This window comes from Sceloporus occidentalis, unplaced genomic scaffold (genome assembly GCF_023333645.1).
Source record: "Sceloporus occidentalis isolate IW3139 unplaced genomic scaffold, rSceOcc1.0.p SCAF_5, whole genome shotgun sequence".
Classification (NCBI taxonomy): domain Eukaryota; kingdom Metazoa; phylum Chordata; class Lepidosauria; order Squamata; family Phrynosomatidae; genus Sceloporus; species Sceloporus occidentalis.
In genome coordinates, this window is record NW_028316985.1 from 18,746,617 (window position 1) to 18,767,802 (window position 21,186).

Here is a 21,186-nt window from a genome sequence, read left to right on the forward strand (position 1 = left end):
CTAAACTGAGACTGTCATGCTCAGGACACATCCTGAGAAGACATGACTCATTACCAAAGATAATAATGCTTGGTAAGATAGAAGGCTGTAGGAAAAAAACACCACATTACAAATGGATAGACTCAAACATGGAAGCCTGAGTCTGCAAGAACTGAGCAAGGTTGTTGATAGGGTGAACTGGAAGTCTCTCATTCATAGGGTCACCATAACTCAAAGTTGAATTGACAACAAAACAAAACAAAAACCCAACAAAAAACAATAACAAAGTGAGACTTAAAAATCTGTTTCATATTTGGGGATGGCAGCTTCCATGGGCATCTATGGCCACTGCTTCCCCACCCTTTATCCACTGCAGAGAAGCTCCACAGTGCTGCTGTTGATATTGGTTGCCAAAATGTGGGTGCACAGCAGCGAACATAATGTTTTTGCTTTAAAATATCAATTTTCCACTTTAATCTAGGTTCCTAACTTTTGGTTGTAATCAGAGACATAGAGATATTGTAAACCTGCAAGTATACCAGCCTTCCTTGTCTATGTAAAAAGGTTTTGTATAGCTGTAAGAGGTACAAAAAGGGGTACCAAATGCTCAAGGGGCTAGAGCTGTTCCCCAGTGAGGGAAGGGGGCTTTTTAGATTCAAAAATGCCTGGTAAGATGAGATACAAAGAGGTGTATAAAATTATGTGGGACAATGACATCACTAGGTGGTGTGGTGGGGGGAATGTAGGCCCCACCAAGTGACACCCTAAATACGGATGACAGCAAGACTCCCCAGATGTCTGCCGTTGGGCAGAAATAGGCTATGATGTTTGCTTACATCCCTATACAACCCTGAGGCTCATCAGAAGATAAAGTTTGGGTTGGGTGGGTGAAGAAAGGAGAGGCCTGAAGTTTTCTTTTAAATTTTACTCTTTTTAACTTTTCTTTTAAAAAAATCAAATCTTACCAGATTTTCACTTTAACTGCATGAAACTGTGGAAATGTAAATACATTTGGGCTGCACATGTTTTAAAGGTATAATTTTAATTTTGCTAGTTGCTTATGTCATAGCTATTGCCATTACATTCAGTGAGACATGGGAATTACAATTTACAAATAAAATGAGTACAAAACCAGTTGGTTTCCCATATCCACAGAGTCTTTGTCCATGGATTCAACCATCCACAGCTTTAAAATATTTTGTATATATATATATATATATATATATATATATATATATATATCCCCCAAAAAAGCAAACCTTGGATTTTGGTATCCATGAAGGGTCTTGGAACCAAATCACAGCAGATACCAAGGGCCCACCGTACTAAGGATTCTTTATAGTATGGTATTAGAGGAGGTCAATGGTGAGCAGTGACACCATGAGTTACCACACTGAGTAACACCAGCCCTAGTGACACCATTGTGTGTGGGGGTCAAGCTAATGGATAGAAAGTATACTTCAGAATATTGAAGTCTGAGGTTGTCCAATGAGGCTCAATGGTGGGAAGTTCAAGACAGACAAAAGGAAATACTTTTTCACACATCATACAATTACCCCATTTCAGTTTTGAATCAGGCTTATTTCTAATGGCTTTTATTATCTTTTTCACCAACCAAAGACAAAAGCATCTTAGCAGCCTGCTGTCTCACTCTAGTGTTTAGTGGGAGGCAGGTGTCATTATTTCAGCACAGCTGACCCTTGCATTTCCATTACCTTGTTAAACCCCAGACTCTCACTTTGTACATTGATTCAGCATTTACCTGGCATTTACACTTGGAAACAGTGAATTTTCTGGTTGCTCCATGAAAAGATTTATTTCCTGTTGCTATCACACATTTATTATTATTTTTTGTGTAATCCTTCCCTCCTTGTTTTGTTTCCTCCAAGCTGTGGGCGTGCAAATTAAGCTGGAACTACTCCAACGAAAGTTGTGGATGGCTGCACAGCAGGTAAAAAGGCTAATATTTATGCTGAGACATTGTATTAAAACAGAGGGGTCACTTTCCCTTGGTTAGTCTCAGGAAATGTTATGTTGACAGTTTGGGACAGATGGTATTTTCTTTATCACATTCCCACAAGAATCTTTCTGAAATGCGTATTAAACAGATTTGTGCAATAGATTAGTTTTTAAATTACACATTTTGCTAATCCTTTGACAACTTTAATGCTGCATCAGCTGCCAGTTTGTTCTCAGAATATCATGTTAACAGTTACAAGCCTGGTGTGGCATTAAACCCACTACAGCTGACACATTTAATTATGGAATTATGTCTCTCTCAGTTCAGGGATCCAAAATCCTCCTCAGTTTTATAGAGTGCATACCTGTTCCCTTTTAGCAGCCTGATTGCACTATGCTACATTACTCTTCCTTTGCTTAATTTAGATAGCTACTTATTCTCCCCTGTATCATTTTCATTAAGCTTAATTCAAAAGGTTCTTACTGAGACAATCCAATGTTATTGTACTACATATTGGAGCATTTTTGGTAGCTTCATTTGCAACTTTCTGCCTCTAGCACTTGCCTTTTCTTTATTTACATTAAGAGACTGAAGAGCATTTAAATTCAAGAGTGAGAAAAAGTGCTTTACTATGCAGATATAGCTGTCAGGATTCTGGCACTGTATTTTGCATTGCAAACAAGCCTTGAATATCATAGCCTGACACAAAACTTTAGATTGAAAGCCAGTTTAGATAATAATAATAATAAATTATTTATATACCACTTTTCCATTGATCAAAGCGGTTTAACAACATATACAGCTCACAACATATACATTAAAAACATGAATACATTAAAAAAAACCACATACAAATAAAATAAACCATATCTCATGCCAGCTCAACAATGCTGTCAGGAGGGGAGGGAGAGCAATCAGATGCAGTGTTATATTTCTTAATGCATTTAAAGTGTCCTTTGATAGCTTTCAAAATTGCCCTGGGTGGGCCAATCACACATAGTGGCACACAGAGATGGGAGATTTAACTTCTTCTGTCCTCAAAGTATCCAGGTGAAAATCCTATTACTTAAAGCTCCCGTTTGTCCTGGGAGAAAGCTACAGTTGGAATCAGTGACAGTTTCACCCCCACCCCACACGCATACACACCAAGAGGAATAGTAGCATCACCTGGGTGGAAGAAGACCCTGGCATGGCTGGAAAGGACTGAAATCTTTCCCTATGTACCATGGTCCTGATGCTGATCATGACAGCAGGATCTATGTATGCACACACAAACACACTGCCACCACTTTTGATTTCAATGGTCAACTCAATTACATAGATTCACACAGTTATGGAGCAAACCTATACATGACTAAAGTAAGTTTCATTGAGTTTCTGGACTAACCAGTGCTGCTATTAGGGCTGGGTGGAATACATCTTGGGTACGAAGCTGAAAGAAGTGCCAAGCTGAGTTTTTCGGGTGTGCTGTTCATGATGAGTTGGAGAGGGGGGACACTGAAGTTGTTCATTTCCCAAGACACTATTTTTTAAATTATTAAGGGCATCCCTGAAACTTATTCCCTGATAAACTGGTACTGTATAGGATTGCTGTTTTAATGCCATATACGAAAAATTGACAAGGATAGATAGATAATAGATAAGACCTTTTTTTTTTGATGTCATGGTCCATTAACTCTAGTGATAAGATATTTTATGTTGGATTTTGACTATCAGACATGTAAACAGTGGTGAAATAAAGTACTGTAGAGTACTCTAGAACAATTTTAATTAATTTAACTTAATTTAACTTGACTAATTAAATATTATTTTTATTGAATAAGATATTTTAGCAGCCAGGTATAAGGGTTATCCAGGCTTCATAAGCAAACAGTATTTCCAATTCATCTTAATTATGGAAGATAATCCAGTACATTTTGATTCAAATCCAATTGCATAATATCAAATTGACACCAAATTAGTACTGTACATGAATGTAGCAGTATAATAATTTTACAGAGAACTGCATGTCTAAGTGAACTGAAATCAATACTTTCATTTGGTATTTAGGTAGAATTCAAACTGGTTAATAGCTATTTCCTTAATGTCAACCCTGCACTTCAAGAATTTTGGCAGTATCTTGTTGCTGTTTGAAAACCTGGTAACACTATGATATAGCAATAGCTTTGTTGTCAGAGAATACAAGCAGCTGCCTTATACAAAGTCAGGCCATTAATTGAACTAGCTCAGTATTGTCTCCAGGATTTTAGTCAGTAATCTCTCTTTCAGAGAATACCAGGCAATTTCACCAGGATACTTTGAGGATGGAAGAAAACTTTGGACTTTTTGCATTTAAAGCTTGTACTGTACCATTGAGTTTGCACTTTTTTCTAAGGATTCTTTCACACAAGAGGCTTACCATGAAAGGATCATAAATCGTGAAAGAGGTGTAATCGGGGTTCACACCCCCATGCACTTCTCCCTTGAGTAAATTGTCATGGAGGCATCAGGACCTGCTTCTCCTGTCAGTAAATCATCATGGAGCCGCCATTTGGTAATTACAGAAGAATCCCAGTCACACTTCTTTTACGATTTATGACAATTTCATGGCGATTTACTCATGGGTAAGCCTCTCGTAGAATCTCCTAAGAGAAGTCTCTTATACTTCCAGACATTGGAAAAATAACAATTAAAAAAAACATTACTGTGGTTTCATCTGCAGAATCTCCTTTTCTTCATTCTACCTTGAGACTAACTATATACAGTTTCCAATAAGCAGGTGGAATATCCAGGTATGGGCATGCAGGGACGAAGGGCATTGTGTCACTCAGCATCAGTCCTATCACTGTTCCTATAGGAAAGTGAGTTCCTATAGGAAAGGGAGGATGTTAAGCAGGATGGAGATGGTCATAAATGAATAGTTCATCTAATGGGAGAATATGATAGCTGCATAGCAGTCTTGAGAGCTACAACTTAGATATTTAGCATTAAGAGCTATCAAATCTGAGTGCATACACATAGGAGTTTATCATGCTGGGGCTAATTTCAGCATTAAAGTGAAATTAAAGTACATTTAAAGCATCCTGCAAATAAAGTGAAAATGGTGAGTAATTGCACGAATGATTATCACATGCAGTTGTGCAAATAAAGTGATATCGGAAATGCATTGTCACTGAAATCCTGAAAGTAAGAAGATGTGCTTTAATACTTCTTTGTGACCACTTTAATGGTGGGTTTTGTGCAACATCATGTGAAATCATTTTGTGTAAGTATGTGATTTTTCCGGGTATTCACGGGATAAACTCTCAATCTCATATGCTATATATCATTTACTTAAGAATGCTGAATATTTGCTCACATTTCAGCCCTTGTTTGTAACATCCATGCTTCATATGTAACAAGCTTCCCCTGAGCTCACTGGCACTCAATAGTGATTCAATAAGGAGTGACTAATGGACATTTTGTCCCCCCCCCCCCCCCCCCGTTTCCTTTCTATGAACTGCTTGTGCTGCCTGTGCTGATGCTTCACAGCCCAATGACACTGATGTAAGTAAGGAGCTCTTATGGTCAAGAGATTTCCTAGAACCTGTACCCTGCATGCTTTATGATGCTTTGATAGTCGTGTATGTCAGGCGTTGAGTTGAATACAGTTCTGTGCATAAGTAAATACTGCAGAAAAAGCAGAACAAGTAGCTGAGGACATGGAAACTTATGAGCCAGAGAAAGTGTGTTGGATCCAAATTTAAGGCTGTATAATTGGGAGAAGGTATTATGTAACCTTCATAACAAAGGACGCTTCTTCACCCACTCTTCTCTGTGCCAGTCTCCCACCCCACTCTATGGTATACAGGTGTGGGTCTTTGTTAAATGGGAGGGAAGTGTAGACTATGGGATCCCAAAAACCAAGTGGGTGCATATTCTTTGAGCATAGCCCTGCAAGGAAGAAGTTGTACCAACCTGATTTGGGGAGGTTGTCCTGCTTTCCCATAGCATAGTCTGTTCCATAAAGAATTGTCTCCATCCATCTGTGTAGTTCTCTCTTTTTTTTCCTCCCTTTTTAAAAAAAAAATTACCAGTGACTTAAGTAATGGGGGAAACTGGAAGATTCAGACATGGGCCCAAACGTAAGCTATTGTGCACCAGTGATGTAGCCAAATCCTGCTGAGATTTGGCATCTACTGTGGAGAAATAAATCCCAATCCCAGGCTGCAGATAACTTGAGGTCTTTGGAATGATACATCTGAGCTCACATTCTGATCTGATCATGTCTGGCTTTTAACTAGCCATGCAAATAAGTTCACAAAAATGAAGAATATTCTTAATCAGTTAAAAAATGCATTTGTCACATTACTGGAAGGAGTACTTCTTTTCTACTTGTAATTAGGTGAGTGGCTGTTTATAGGCATTTAAGACAAATATCAGAAAAGGACAAAGCCATACTAGTGTCACATTAGCCTGTATTGATATGTGAGTGGGTTAAACTACTTGTTCAATACAAATTAGTATATGGAACTGTAAAACAATCTTTTAAAACATTAAAATTCAACATATAATGTCTTTCTTTTTTTTTTAATTATTTTATTGGTAGAATGAAATTAATACATGTTATTATAATAAATTGATAAAATATTGATTAAATTCACCTTACAATAATATATAAAAAAGACTTTTACATTATATTCCCCATACATATAATATATCCCTTTATATTCGATTCTTTACTACTTTATCTAACTTTAATTCATATTTCTTTTCATCATATATTTTTCATAATTCCCCCCTTCCCCCAAGTGCTCCCCATCCCCTGAGCCTGTCTTCTTATTACTCTATCTCCAGAATTGTAGCTCTTCCTCTGGTGGTAAAACACCGCCTTCTTTTCCTAAAACATTTTGTACAAATGTTTTCCATACTGCTTCGAAATCATTTCTCTTGATTATTCCTCTTCTAAACTTAATTTCACTAGTTAACTTATCATTAATTGCTATTTGCCAAATCTCTCTATACCAATCTTGTATTTGTAAATCTCCCTGGTCTTTCCACTTTTTTGCTATCATTAATCTCGCTGCTGTTAATAAATTTGTAATTAGATCCTTTATAACTTGGGTGCAGTTAATTTTATCATATAAAGATAATAACGCTATCTTTGGACTAAATTCTAAATCAATTTTTGTTATTTCTTTTATCTCCTCAAATACAATTTGCCAAAATTTCCTTACGGTTCTACAAGCCCACCACATATGCATATAAGTGCCTATCTCTTGACTCCCTCTCCAACATAACCTTGAATAATTCTTATTTATATGACTTAACCTTACAGGCGTTAAATACCATTTCCAAATTATTTTGTAGTAGTTCTCTTTTATTCGTATAGAATAAAATTTTAAATGGCGTTGATTCCAAATTTTCCCCCATTCATGGTCATTTATTTTTTGTACTAAATCAACCTCCCATGTTGTCTTTAAATAATCTTCTTTCTCATTATATTTTAATAATAATTTATATATTTCACTTGTGGCCCCTTTCAAAGTTTCATTTGCCTCTATACTTTCTCTTTGCCTAATCAACTGTTCAAATTTTGTGTATTCTCTAATCTCTCCTATATTTTTCTCATACTTCTTTATCCATTGTTCCAATTGAATACAATTATACCAAGTTAATTTTGATCCTTGCAATTTCTCCTTTATTTTCCCTTTCTCCCTCATAGTCTTCATCCATTCTCTTATCCTATATATTTCTTGACCTTTTACTAATTTCCCTACTTCTTCCTTTAAATTTACTGGAAAATTTTTTAGCATTATAACTGGTGTTAAAGGTGAAATAGCTGGCATTAGTTTTTCTTTATTTTTTTTTCCAAATTTCTAATATATTCTTTAAAAAGGGGTTTTCTATTTCCTTCATTTCTTTATATATATAATGTCTTTCTAACTACACTCTGTATTCCAAAAGAACATTATCTAAGGCGCACTGAACCAATAAGGCCAAGGTTATCAGGACAAGAGCTTCTAAACATTAGAAAATGGATAGTGCTGCTGGATCAGAAAAAAGGTGCATCAAGTCCAGGAATCTTCTTCCCAATCCTTAGGGAATGAGGAGTGTTTGAAGACAATGACCATCTCCTTTTGAATCACTGATTAGATTTTGAAGACTATGGTGCAAAATATTCTTGTTCTTCTTTCTACCTGGCATGTCACTTCTAAAAAGCAAGGGAGTTGCCTGCTTCTCCTGCTTATTCTTTCTGCTGTGCTCCTTTGTGCCAGCAGAAGTGCAAGCAGAACTAATCACAAATTAATACAGCTAGGCAGAGAGGGAAAGCCTTTATACTGAGGTACTTTTATCCATGTCATAGATACCCCAATTGGAACAAAGCTGCAATACACAAGGCATTTTTATAAATATGCACAGATGGGCACACAAACAAAAAACAGTTTCCTGAGAATCTTATTATCACAATCAGATCTTGTCTCCAGCAGATATTTGCATTCCTGATTGACAGGATAGTGCAGCTTAATCAAAAGAAGTGCTGATTTGAATCTATATCTAAAATTAGCTGTGTGGATTCCAGAACTTCTTGGTCTAATACACAATACTGAAGAGGGAAAAGCAAGCATACAACAAGAATGACAGTGTGGTTTGCCCAATACAAATCAAGTGAATGCCTATATGAAACAGAAGCTTATCACGTTATCTTTGCCATTGATGACAACATAGGTGGAGGAACAAATAGCCTGCTAAAAATTATGGCATAGAGGTTTTTACTTCTCTCTCCCAACCTGTCACCAGAAATACTTTTGGAGACCGTTCAACATCCCTGATTTTTAGCACTGAAAATCATATAGGGGAATTTGAACTCATTTATGTCTTATCTTTCAGATAATAATTTTGAGTGGTATATTATAATGAATCAAGGAAGGAGTGATGGAGATAAGCTCCATCATGAATCAATCACCCACGTTTCTGTATATCATAGCTAAGTGAAAAGAAAGAACAGGCCTGTCCTTTGTATCACAGTCACTTTAACTCAGTCATCTGTATGTCTTCCCACTTGTTGGTTTGATTGACAGCAGTAGGGGGCCAGTGGTGATATTTTTACTCTTATATTTTTCCAACCCTTTCAGTCAACCACAAAGCTAGCTGGGCATAGATTTCATATTTGAAAAACAACAGGGCTGACTGATCTCCTTTAGAATCACCATGTTGGTTTTATCATTATTATTATTGTTATTATTGTTATTATTATTATTCCTTTTGACCTGAGAAAAGGGCAGCATTTTGTTCAGCGTTTTCACAGATAACGCCAGTCCTCTAGTTTTAGCATGGTAACGTAACACAAAGTTAATTATGAAACACACAAGCTCTGATAAGATTTTCTTACTCACCATTTAACCCTTCATACCTCTTCAGTTCATTGTTCTGGCATATGTCAACTTTGGTTTATTGTAAAGTTCCAGCTGAAGCAAATAGACAGTGCCGAAGGCCACTGCACACTGTTCATGTATAATTTGTCACAATGTTACCAGAAGACTAAAAGCAGCCAACATTACCACTGCTCTCTCCACTTTTGCTAATAAATCACTGATGTGGAGGTCTGGTTCTGCCATGCTTTCCTTCCCTGAACATTTCTTTGATGCACTGAATATCCCTCAGTCCCTGTAGGGCAGCTCACTGAAGTAACTATCAATGTACTACAGTGAGCATGAAGCAACTTTACTAAGATAGTTTCATCTATTGTCATTCCAAGAGGACAGAATAATTTATCCACATCGGACCAGAAATCTAGAGTAATAAAATTCTCTGCATCACCTTTTAGGAGAATGGATATGAAGAATTTACCAAAGGTTTACGTATTACCACTTGGTAAACAGATATCTTTATTGATCTATTGTTGGAAGTAGCATCATGGTAGACATTGGTATTTTGGTTTAAAACTTAATTGGCCTTCAGGGGTTTAGTTGTTACAGATGTGGCACACAGTAGGGTTGCCAAGTCAAGATCATCCCATTTCCAGAGTTTCATGGCCAAAACCTGAGACCAGGAGACAGGTCTTTGTTAAATCATGGGGACAGGTCCTAGTGAAGTCATAGAAGAGAAACCAACAAGGGTTGAGAAGTGGACCAGAACTGCTTCTGAGTCAACTAACTGAAGAAATGGACATGAGGGCTATCTAGATAAATAGGCACAGAATTTGGGTACAATCCCTATTAACTAGGTAATATGACAATACAGAATCAAAAACAAAATATTTTTCAAAAGGCATCAAAATGCATCTGGCCACTGCAGCAGTTGCCACTATTTCCACTAGGGCTGATATCCCATATGATATACAACTGGCCCTCTGTATGCACAGGTTTATTTTCACACCTTGAAAATAATCCTCTCCCCCAAAATAGTCCAAAAGCAAAACTTGATTTTGTCATTTTTATGTGACACCATTTTACTACACCGTTGCATATAATGGGATTTGAGCTTGTACAGATTTTGGTATCCTCAAGGAGTAGGCAGGTCCTAGAACCAGCAGATACCCAAGGCCACTGTACTACCTCTCTAGAAAGCTGAATTGAGGAGACCTCTGGAATATTTGTCTTGTAGCTTTATTTAATATGATTTTCCTTGCTGGGAAAACAGCAGGGCATCCTTCCCTAACCTGGGTTGCTTCAGTTTTTATGGACTGCAGTTCTCATCAGCCCCACCTGACATGAGAAGGATGGAATTACATTCCAAAGCTTCTGCAGGGTTCCTCCAGGTTGTCCAACACTGAATCCAGAATATTACTCACCTACCTGAGATATTTGAATAGATCTACTTCATAATGGCTGTAGAAATGCCTAATGCTATTCAGTTTGAAATGATAATGCTATTTAATTTCTCTTCTATTCCAGTGTAGTGGTGTGGAGGGCCTCTGTCCAATGAACTGCCTGGATGATGTAAGTTGCTGGGACTGTAAAATTTCAGTCAGCTATGTAATTCAGTGGTCAAGGGCCAGAATGTATATTTCCTCATTTGCTTACCTTCACAAGAATACAGAGGCACTTTTATTCTATTAAATATTGCTTGTTTCAATGCCTCCTTTGCCTGTGGGCCTAACTAGATGTGTGGAGCAGACATCCATACGTTTGCCTTTTTCACTGATAAACTAGAAGGTACTCTTTAAATGTAAAAGAGTGCTCGGGGAAGGAAAGTGAAACCTATTGTGCTCTATTTCTTCAAGCAGTGTTCTTCTATTTTATTTTTGATAGCGGAAATGAGTTGGACTGGGAGAAAATAGCTTCAAGTAAAAGACCACAGAGAGCTGAAAGAAGGGAAAGAGCAGATTTCACTCCTTTCTCCATATATTCTTTTCTTGTTAATAATAAACCTCACCATTCACCCACTCACCCTTTATATGTGAATGAGAATGAGTCCATCTGTCTATATCCATTTATTTAAATTCATAACTTGATATTCTTCTATGTAAGGTGTTAAAGCAGCTTATAGAATAAATCAGTAATAATTTTATTTTTATTTATTTTTCAACTGTAACATTATCCTTGGTTCCCAGGGAATTACAAGGGAACACATGGCTTCCCCTATTTTATTCTCCCAATAGCCTTATTAAGCTATTTGGGAAGAGAGAATAATTGGATACAGGGCACCTTACCAGTATACACTCCATTGCATAATATGTTTTCTTGCAAATGGTGAAGCAAACCATAGGTTTTCTGTTTGTGCAATGTTCATTGTGACATATGATCTCAACACTAGCTTTTCTCACCCTGGACCAACCAGATTCATAAGACAAAAGCAAACCACAAGGGAGAGACAAGAAAGAGTGTTGAGTTCAGGCATCGCAGTGAACAAACCATGGAGAGAAGGTCCATGGTTGTTTTTTACTGGCTCTGCCTTGGAGCAGCAGCAATATGGCAGCATGCACAACCATGCTTCCTCATCCTCCGGAAGCCAGAATTCTCAAGCCCTTTGTCTAAATGCAATGTGCAAAGGCACCCTGTGACTGGTTCCAAGTTATGAGGCTGCAAGAAATCTGAATTCCTTGGGATATCCTCAGACCAGGGATCTACTTGGCTAAAATACACGCAAGGCAAGAAGCCAGAAAAATAGATCTTTGAAGTTGCTCATCAGACAATTAGCAATTTGCAGTGACAGATAGCAAAAACCTCTGAGGCTTCAATGAGAAACTGAAAGGACTTTTAACTTTCATTATAATTCCAGGATTGATTTAGGAAATGTAAAGGATTGTGATACTCCATTCTCTCCAGATGTGAAAGGAATATCAAGAGTGTTGTTAGGCTTATTGATTTTTTTTTATTAAAACATTTTGAAGTCCATAGCTGTGACTAATTCTGAGGATAAAAATGAGCAAGTAAATTTAGTTTACAACTGCTTTTTAAATGCTATTGTCCTTGTATATTGGAATAATACACTACTATGTTTACTTTGTCCCAAAGATGGGGATGGGGATGGGGATGCAGAAATGGTAATAGTAGAAGTAACAGTAGTAGTAGTGGTGGCGGTGGTGGTAGTTGGTCAGGGAAGCATTCCCATGAGAAGGAAAATATACAAAGAGCTGCTTTCTGGTGGAGGGCACTATCAGAAGCAGCCATGGGGAGATTTAGAGCCAAAAATGGGTTTGATCACCCCCTTCTCTCCCTCACTCCCTCCCTCTCTCACACACACTCTTCTTATAGACAGAACCATCTCTTTTTTAGGAAGGCAAGCAGAGAAAGATTTTGAGGTATCCTCATATTAATTCAGTTAAGATTATCCCTTGTTGATATTAAGAAATGTAATACTGTTATAGTGGCGCAAGAGTACCTGCAGTCCCCTAACTAGTTTCAGGAAATTCCAACTTCCGTAGAGGTCAGTACTAGATAATCTTTTGGTATCTGTCCAGCCCAGAAGGTTCAATTTTGCTCCCATATTTGTTAGGGGCTTCATATATCACTTTCTGGACTTTATCACGTGGGCAAAAAAGACAGGCGCATAGCGGGATGCTCGCATCAACATCACGAAATAACTCAGTGCTAGAATCTTAAAAGCGGGACTAGAATTCCTATTTATTCATGTGATAATTGTGGAATAATTGCAATATCGCGCAATGTCATGTGATAATCTTTGCATCATTGAGCGATATTGACAGGAGCATCCTGCTATGCTCCCGTCTTTTTTGTCCATGTGATAAAGTCCTCTGTTTTATGTTTTGTTTATACATTCTTTCTTAAATCTTGTCTTCACTTCTCCACAGAATCTGAACTGCTTCCTCATTGATAATAATGGATTCATACTTGTTTCGAAAGCTTCCAAACAGGTAAGAATAAACTAATGAATGCACACAGTTTTCTGTGCCTACTTGAAAAATAATAGGGTGGGGAGAAAAACAGACTAGATGAAAAAGGAAAGAACAAAGTGGAGAAGTTATTTTAGATTTATTAAAGTTCTTTGGAGTTTTCCCAGAGTAGTAGTGAATACAAGCCTCAGTTACATTTAGACTTTGTGCAAGCTTCCCAAAAGAAATGATCAATGGAGTGGGTGTATAATTGTATTCTGCCTTCCTATAAGGAGTTAAGATTTGTTTATTTGAAACTTTGTGAGTTAGGTTAGTCTGAGATAATACTCCCCCCACCCCTGCAAACCAATCCTGTGAGCAAGAGTTTGAATCCAAAATTTCCATGGTTACGCCCAGTGTTGTAGGGAGGTCAAACATTTTCTTAAAACTTTCATCGTAGCACTTGAATGTGCAACTGAGATGGCCTATGGTCTGATCCATTTCTTCCTGTGATGTTAAAATAGATTATTCTGATTTCAAATGATGAATTTGAATCCAAGGTGTTCAGTGCTCCTTGTTTAACAAACTCCTCTCTTTGAAAAAGTATTTTGAATGAATTAGTGCTTTCTTCAAGGCTTCATGTCCATGCAAGTCAGACATGGACAATTGCATTGGGTTTATGCTTCAGTTTTCTGCCTTGGAACCTTAAAAAAAAAACCTTGGGCGGGGTACAGATGGGCAGGGGAAGACGTCTTGGAGGTGTATTCTGCTGAATACGGAGCCTCCAGACCGCCCGCCCCGGGGGCGTGGCTCAGGTGTATGGGGCTTCCACATGGGGGGCAGTGAAGACGCCTCACCTGGGGCCGTTTCTGACCCGCAGTTTCCATACCGCCGCCTCGGAGGACGCTGCAAAGAGAGAGGCAGCTTCTGCACGGGCGGCCAAAAACGGGGCTTTTTTTTTCTTTTGCCGGCTGGCGGCTGGCTAAGCACCGGCGGCAGAAAGCTTATGTGCACATTTAAAGCACCCAAGCCCCTTTAAAACTTTTCCCCTCGCCCTGCCCAAGAACAATAGTGGTCTCCTGCCAGCTGGTGATCAGCTGGTGTTGGCATCCTTGTCCGCTTGCAGGTTGGTAGTGTCACCAGCATCATGGATGCCTCCTCTCCTTTGGTCCCCACGCTCTTGCTGAATCTGCAATGCACAGCCACAGCTGTCGCCGCTGCCACCGCTGTCCCCCTGCCATCCCCCATCACCTCCCTTGTACATATGTAAATATTTAAAGTTTTAGGGGTTTTTTATTGTTAGGTGAAAATGGCACAGGAATGTGTGTAGGGGTTCACTTTAAATTCCAAACTTTCCCCAATTCTAGCAGCGCATGCGTACATGTTGCTCTAGGGTTAGGGTTAGGGTTACGAGCATTAAAATAGAGTGCAGCTGTGCTGCAGCTTCCACATCTGCATGGCATCTGACGCTCTAATTAGAGCCTCGGTGCAAACTGCACATGTTCCAGGACCCCGACTCATTATGCGACGCAGCAGACACGGAGCTTTTAAATGGGCAACTTAAATTAGCGGCGTAACAATTCTGGCATACCGGTGCAGCAGCTTATAGATGGAGCTGCGCAGTTGCGCAGTATGTAGAAAAGAAGCGGAGAAAAGCAGCACCTTTTTAATGCCGCTTCTTCCCGCTTGGGGCGTGCGGGGGGCGTGTTCATGGCAGCATTCAGGTAAGGGCCATCTGAAGGCTATACCTTCATGACGTCATGAACACACCCCTTTTTGCCCGTCTGTATCCCGCCATGGACTGCCATAATTGTCAAAGAACCAAAAAGAGAAATGAAACAGGAGTGGCTGGAAATCTACTTCTATTTTGTTTTAAACAGTGCAGCGAGTCCTGGAGACATTTAGAAATAAATCATTGGGGGGGTGGGGAGAGATAGAAAAAGTTTGGGAAGTCTGGAGAGGCATGGGACTAAAGAGCCACCATGATGTAGTGGTTTGAGTGTTGCACCAGGACATTGGGAGATCAGGGTTCAAATACCTGCTCAGCCATGTATTCACACTGAATGACCTTGGGCAAATCAAACACTTTCAGTCTAAGAGGAAGACAATGGCAAACCCCCCTCTGAAAAAATATTGCCAAGAAAACCCCATGACAGGGTTGCCTTGGGTCACTATAAATCAGAAATAATTTGAAGTTACACAGTAACAAACTAGACTAAAAAGTATTTAAGGGTTTCAGTCTGTAACCTGTAGCAAAAGTTCCAGAGTCATGAAGACCCCGACACAGAGAGCCATTTTCCTAGTTGCTGCCCCCTAATCTTAATAGGTAAGAGCATTGGAGGAATATCTAAAATATCTAAAGACTGGTTGATGTGGAGTTAGGCATTCCTTAAATCCCTTGGTTCCAAATCATGTTGGGCTTCAACGGTAAGCATCAGCACGATGTATTGTCCTTGGAAATAGTTCGGTAACCACTGAAGATATTAAAGAATCAGTGAGGTTCCAGTAGATAATTTTTGTGTTTGAATGAGCTAAAGTCTTCAACGTCAGATCCATGTACAGACACATTGCAATAAGGTATGATATATTATGGCTGAAATATCACTCAGGCAAAGCATTCATGTAATCAAGTGATCATTTCAGTTGAAAATATGAACTGGAGATGACACCAGTAATTTCCAAACATAGAAAACCTTGGAAAATTGAAGATAACTGCATGCAAAGCAAGTTGCCCATCCCATAGGTAGAGATTTCTCTGGACTAAGTAACTTTAAAATATAAAGAGGTTAGAGCAGAACAGCAGCTAGGTAGGCAGTTATTCTCCTCAGCATCATTAGCATCAGTATTCATCTGGACCATTTCAAGTGTTCAGAATAAGTTCATGGCAGAACTAAGATTTGGTTTTAATTTTTCCTAACCACTGCCATACATTTCTCTATCACAATTTTTCTCAAAATAACCTGAGTACCTCATAGAACATTACCTCCTTAAAGGGTTCATTTTATTATAGTGGTAATGAGTGGGGATAGATTAGCCAGAGTAATTTGAAGGTAAGGAGGTTTAGTACTAACAGCTTTTGCTCTTCTGTCATTATTATCTCCCTCCGCATGCAGACTGGAAAATTTTTTGGAGAAGTGGATGGCTCTATTATGACCCAGCTCATAAATATGGGAATGTTCACACAGTAAGTGTCACTAACTTCTATGAGACAATCTCCTTTCAGAGAAGAGACTGGGAGAAGCAAAATTTCTTTACTGTTGTAAGAATTATATAGTTATGGAAAGAGGTAGGATGAAAACAGTGGTAGGCAGCATATTGCTTCACTTGTTAAAAGTGGTTCATATTCAGCATTCACCGAAAGCCTCCCAACTGTCCTGAGCTATATACACAGTTTGTCAAATATAAGGTGTGAACATAAGTCAGCAATCAGCAATGACAGCAGTAGCTGATAAAAATCTTCCTGTGATCACAAGAACAGATACTGACTACAGTTGTGATCACACACTTCATATGCCATGTGAGCAAATGTGAGCACAGTGTTACATGCAGTATTCCCTTACTTGTCTTTTGAAAATACATGTTGAAAGATGGCAGGGAAATGGCTGCAGGCACCTATCTTTTAAAAGCGGAAACGCTCAGAAGCCTTATGATCCTACGTTATTTGAGCAAGGGAGACACTATCTTATGTTTCTGATTGTTTGTGTCGCTTTGTACATTGCCAAAATAGAATTGGTGCCTAGAACTTAAATTGGCAGATCCCCCTATACATGCTGTCTCCTACTGATGGTCAGACCTGGGCTCATGTTCTCTTGTATAAAATGGTTTCCTGTGTTCCTATGTTTTGAAGCACCTTCTGTGCTGATGATGGCAAGGTATTAATGGTACAAATGTCCTCAAGGTGGTGATGAGGTGTATCTGAAAGGTCTTATCTGCATAGTTTGATCTGGCCAGGGAAAATACATATAGCTATTGCATTTTGTAAGTAGCCAGGAAATGTTGTAAAGAAGCAACTAGCTCATAGAAGCAGATTTCTGGAGCTTGGATGAATAAAAATAGCAGTTGGTTTTTCTCAAGTAATTCAGATATAAAGCTTTGCTACTGTGGGGGCACAATGCGAAATCAGTAAGAAATCTCTTCCTGAAATATAACATGATCAGCCAAATATAATATAGAATTAAATCATGGTGTGAAACATCCATCGATAAGAATCGACTGAATTAGGTTATCAAGATAAGGACATCTCTCAGTTCTGTTTCTGAATCTATCTATACAGGACAGTTGCCTGTTCTTATGTTCAGAGAAAGTAGCTGTAACTCAATTGTAGAGCCAGTCAGAACAGACTGTACTGGGATAGGTACACTGACGGTCTTTCAATATAAAGTAGCTTCCAATGTTCTGCCCTTTGGCTTGTTTGTCACTTTGTGTGTTTTTGCAGGGTGAAAATGTTCGATTATCAAGCCATGTGTAAAGTACCCCACCACCACCATAGTGGCGCTCGACCTCTTCTTAGTGTAAGTATCTTCATATCATAGGCCAGGGGTAGCTACTATCACAGATCAAAAATGTCATACCCAATGAAACTCTGAATATATTATATTAAGAATACAATAGTATACATTACTTCCTAAACGGTTTCCTTAGCTTTTGGGGGGTTTTTCGGGCTATGTGGCCATGTTCTAGCAGAGTTTCTTTCTGGCCACATAGCCTGAAAAACGCACAAAAAACTATGGATGCTGGCCATGAAAGCCTTTGACTTTACATTATACAGTTTCCTTAGGGATCATCATGAGGGCAGGAGTACCTTTGTTCTGTGAGGATGGAGTCATTCTTGCCACTGCTGTGAATGTAAATGATTTTTCTGAGCTCTTAGGGGACCATGCAAAGGCAGAAGAGAAAGCCAAGGTGTGCATGTCCTCATGTTCTTTATCCCACATACTCAACAGCATGTTCAGAGGTTCACAGGAGATGAGGTACTAGAAAGAAAACATGTTATACATCTCTGTAACTATACTAGCATTCAGAAATGCTGGGAAAGAGGCATTTTAGTTATTTATGACAGGACAGGACAGTTTTTGACTCTGCTCCAAAGTGGGTTTTTTTGGGGAGGAGGGATCACAGACACATTACTGTCACAACAAAGATAGACGTTAAAACTATATGTAAATAAATAAATAAATATGAAAGCAAGTAAATAAATAAATATCTAGCTAACTTAGGCATCCAAGTTCAAGGTGCTGAAGTTCTGTGGGACAGGGCAGCTACATATATTAGCCACAAATAATTTTTGCTTCTCTACACACAGTTAGCTGGAGTCACAAAGCCAAAGAAATAGTTCCAAAGTTGCATATAAAAAAGAGAGAGAAAATAATGATTCCCTTCAAAAACAAACTGACCCAGAATTCCAGGACTGTCTTTAGATCTGTTTTGTTCCATTTGTTTTGGACAAATGGCAGCACATACAGCTTTAGAGAAGATGGAAGGTTCAGGGGAAGATATTGACTTTCATTTCTTCTGTACTTCCACCATCCTGACACAGACTGTACTTCTTTGTTTATGCATAAAACCAGTGCCAAATTTAATCCTGCATTGTAATATTCTGGATCCAGTTTCAGCTATGTAAAATCATAACAAAGCATTATTGTGTTCTCAAAGTTCACTCTGTAAAAGAAATCCAAAAATTTGCTTTCTAAAAGTGTAAAACTTTAATATTCATGAAGAGAAAAGAGAATTGCAAAATTATAAATCAGTAGTCAGTACTAATATAAAAGGATAGACTACATATCAAAACGTAATTAATATTAATAGATTAAAATGCAATGTGCTAATATCAATGTAGTAATGTCATATAATAATGTCAGTATATATAATTCATATATAATTTATATTAAGATTTACTTTGATTAATTAACATAAAAGATCAGACCATACATTACTATGTGTACTGTAAGGATGTATGTCATTTTCCTTATGATTAGCAAAATTAATAAATGAGTAAATAAAAAGTTAACACAAAGAAAGTTTCTTATCAGGATTTCTTTAATGGGACAGAATAGGATTTGCTTGTTAGATTTGGATTAACTAATTAGCTTTCTGTGGTCAGAACTGCTTTGAATTGGATTACATTATAGAATTAAAGCTGTATTAGCTAGATAGGAAAACTTTCAGTAGTTACAGTTAGATAGGTATAGTAAACAGCAGCAGGTTCTTGTTGCTTGGTTATATTTGCTCTAGTCTCTTATGGATATCTAGGAAATTTCCAGGCAGAGGGCTTTTCAAACTAGCACTTTCAAAACACTATTCTATTCAGTCTTTTTCTCCCTAACTGATTTTTCATGATGGGGAAAATGACTGATGAAATGGTGGATGAACAAAGGAAGGTTACAATTAGAGATTTCACTGACGTCCCAGAAAAATTCAATGAATGAGCTAGGGTGATGGCATGATTACAGCCTTGTCAAGAACCATTCCCATTCCTTTTCTTTTTAAAGCAGAAGTGGAAATCATGTATCCCTCCAGTTGTTACTGAATCACAAAGACTTGCAATCTTAGTCAATGGTGAAGGACGCTGATAGTTGCAATCCAACATCTGCAGAATGACATGATGCCCACACATGTTTTAAAGGAACATAATAATGTAGAGCCTTTTTGTCAATGGACAATAACAACATAAATTTTATAGATGATAGGCAGTGATTTGCCATCAGGTGAGTTTTGGCTAAAGCAGTAAACTATGAGACTCAACTGACAGATTGACAGGACTTTCCTAAACACCAGTAAAGGGGGGAAAGTGGTCACATAAGAAACCCTCTAGGTATGGTTGTGAAAACTGGACAGTGAAGAAAGCTGATAGGAAGAAAAAGAACCATTTGAAATGTGGTGCTGGAGAAGAGTTCTATGGCTATCATGGATTGCTTTAAAAAGCCAATCAATGGGTATTAGAGCAAATCAAGCCTGAACTGTCATTAGAAGAAAAATGAGTAAACTGAGAGTGTTGTACTTTGGATATATATATATAAGACAACATGACACATTGGAAAGGATGCTAATGCTTGATAAAGTGGAAGCCAGCAGGAAAAGAGGGGGACTGCATTACAGGTGGATTTATTTATTCCAAGAAGCCACAGCCCTGAATTTGCAAGACTTGAGCAGAGCAGTTGATGGCCAGGAATCTTGGAGGTCTCTCATTCATACAGTCACCATAAGTCAAAGTTGACTTGATGGCAAATAACAAGAACAAAGCATGACAGTTCCTGTCCTCCCCCATCATTAATGAAAATTCTACATTTTCTCCTAGGTAGACTTGTGCAAAGCCTTCAGAAAAACAATATCCACATTTTTGGTATTTTCAGAATGTTCGTGATGTTTAGAAATTCCTTGAATGTAAAGATTAAAACTGAAATTTTCCCATTGTCCTGAAGAGTCCATATTACACTAGGCAGTAATAATAAGACTTGTTTATGTGACTCCTGTAACCAAGACCAGTTTCTTGCCCATCATTTGAACAGAAATATGGCCTAATTTTTTAGTCCCACTAATAACTTTTCTCTTCCTTTTCTTTCTGTAATCCATTGAGGCTATTCCAGTTGGAGAGAGGTAGTGAAATAATTGCATCTCCAAAGCATCTTATGTATTTTTTTATAAACATCCTGATTATTTTAGAGAAGTGGTTCCAAATTATTATCAATAGGAATAAAGAGTTACTTGGATGACTTAGGTACAATTCTTCCTGGTTCGTAAAGCCTACCTTTTCATTTGTTGATTGGTTATGGAGTGAGGCTGGATTTGTGAACTCTTGTAAAAAAATATGCCTTTCCTTCTGAGACATTTATCTTTGTTCTTTTTGACAGCCATTTTATGCCTTATTGGCAGCAGTAAGGTGGCTGATAACTGACTGCCTCATGTAAGTATAAAACGGGGGGGTGGAGGGTGGATTCACAACAATGATTACCATTTCATTAGATTTAATCAGTACATTAATCAGCAACTATTTGTGTTTAATAACTGGACCCAA

At 38.1% G+C, this 21,186-nt stretch overlaps 2 protein-coding genes across 8 annotated transcripts in view; one reads left to right on the forward strand and one right to left on the reverse strand.

The window, feature by feature from the left end:
• Positions 1-18,513, reverse strand: part of LOC149311723 (leucine-rich repeat and transmembrane domain-containing protein 2-like) — a 63,542-nt gene extending 45,029 nt beyond the window's left edge. For both annotated transcript variants that reach the window (XM_089527758.1, XM_089527760.1), the window contains exons 1-2: positions 17,977-18,513; positions 5,876-5,971 (exon numbers count right to left, since the gene is read on the reverse strand). The gene's annotated coding sequence lies outside the window, so the exon portion shown is untranslated. The remainder of the gene's footprint in view (positions 1-5,875; positions 5,972-17,976) is intronic.
• LOC149311722 (voltage-dependent calcium channel subunit alpha-2/delta-4-like) overlaps positions 1-21,186 on the forward strand; it is a 204,090-nt gene that overhangs the window by 162,489 nt on the left and 20,415 nt on the right. For all 6 annotated transcript variants that reach the window (XR_016281488.1, XR_016281490.1, XR_016281489.1 and 3 more), the window contains 7 exons: positions 1,869-1,930; positions 5,450-5,464; positions 10,795-10,839; positions 13,155-13,217; positions 16,289-16,359; positions 17,611-17,686; positions 21,023-21,075. Coding sequence is in view for 3 of the 6 variants with exons in the window: in XM_089527755.1 (XP_089383881.1) it covers positions 1,869-1,930; positions 5,450-5,464; positions 10,795-10,839; positions 13,155-13,217; positions 16,289-16,359; positions 17,611-17,686; positions 21,023-21,075 (385 nt within the window). In the remaining 3 variants the exon portion in view is untranslated. The remainder of the gene's footprint in view (positions 1-1,868; positions 1,931-5,449; positions 5,465-10,794; positions 10,840-13,154; positions 13,218-16,288; positions 16,360-17,610; positions 17,687-21,022; positions 21,076-21,186) is intronic.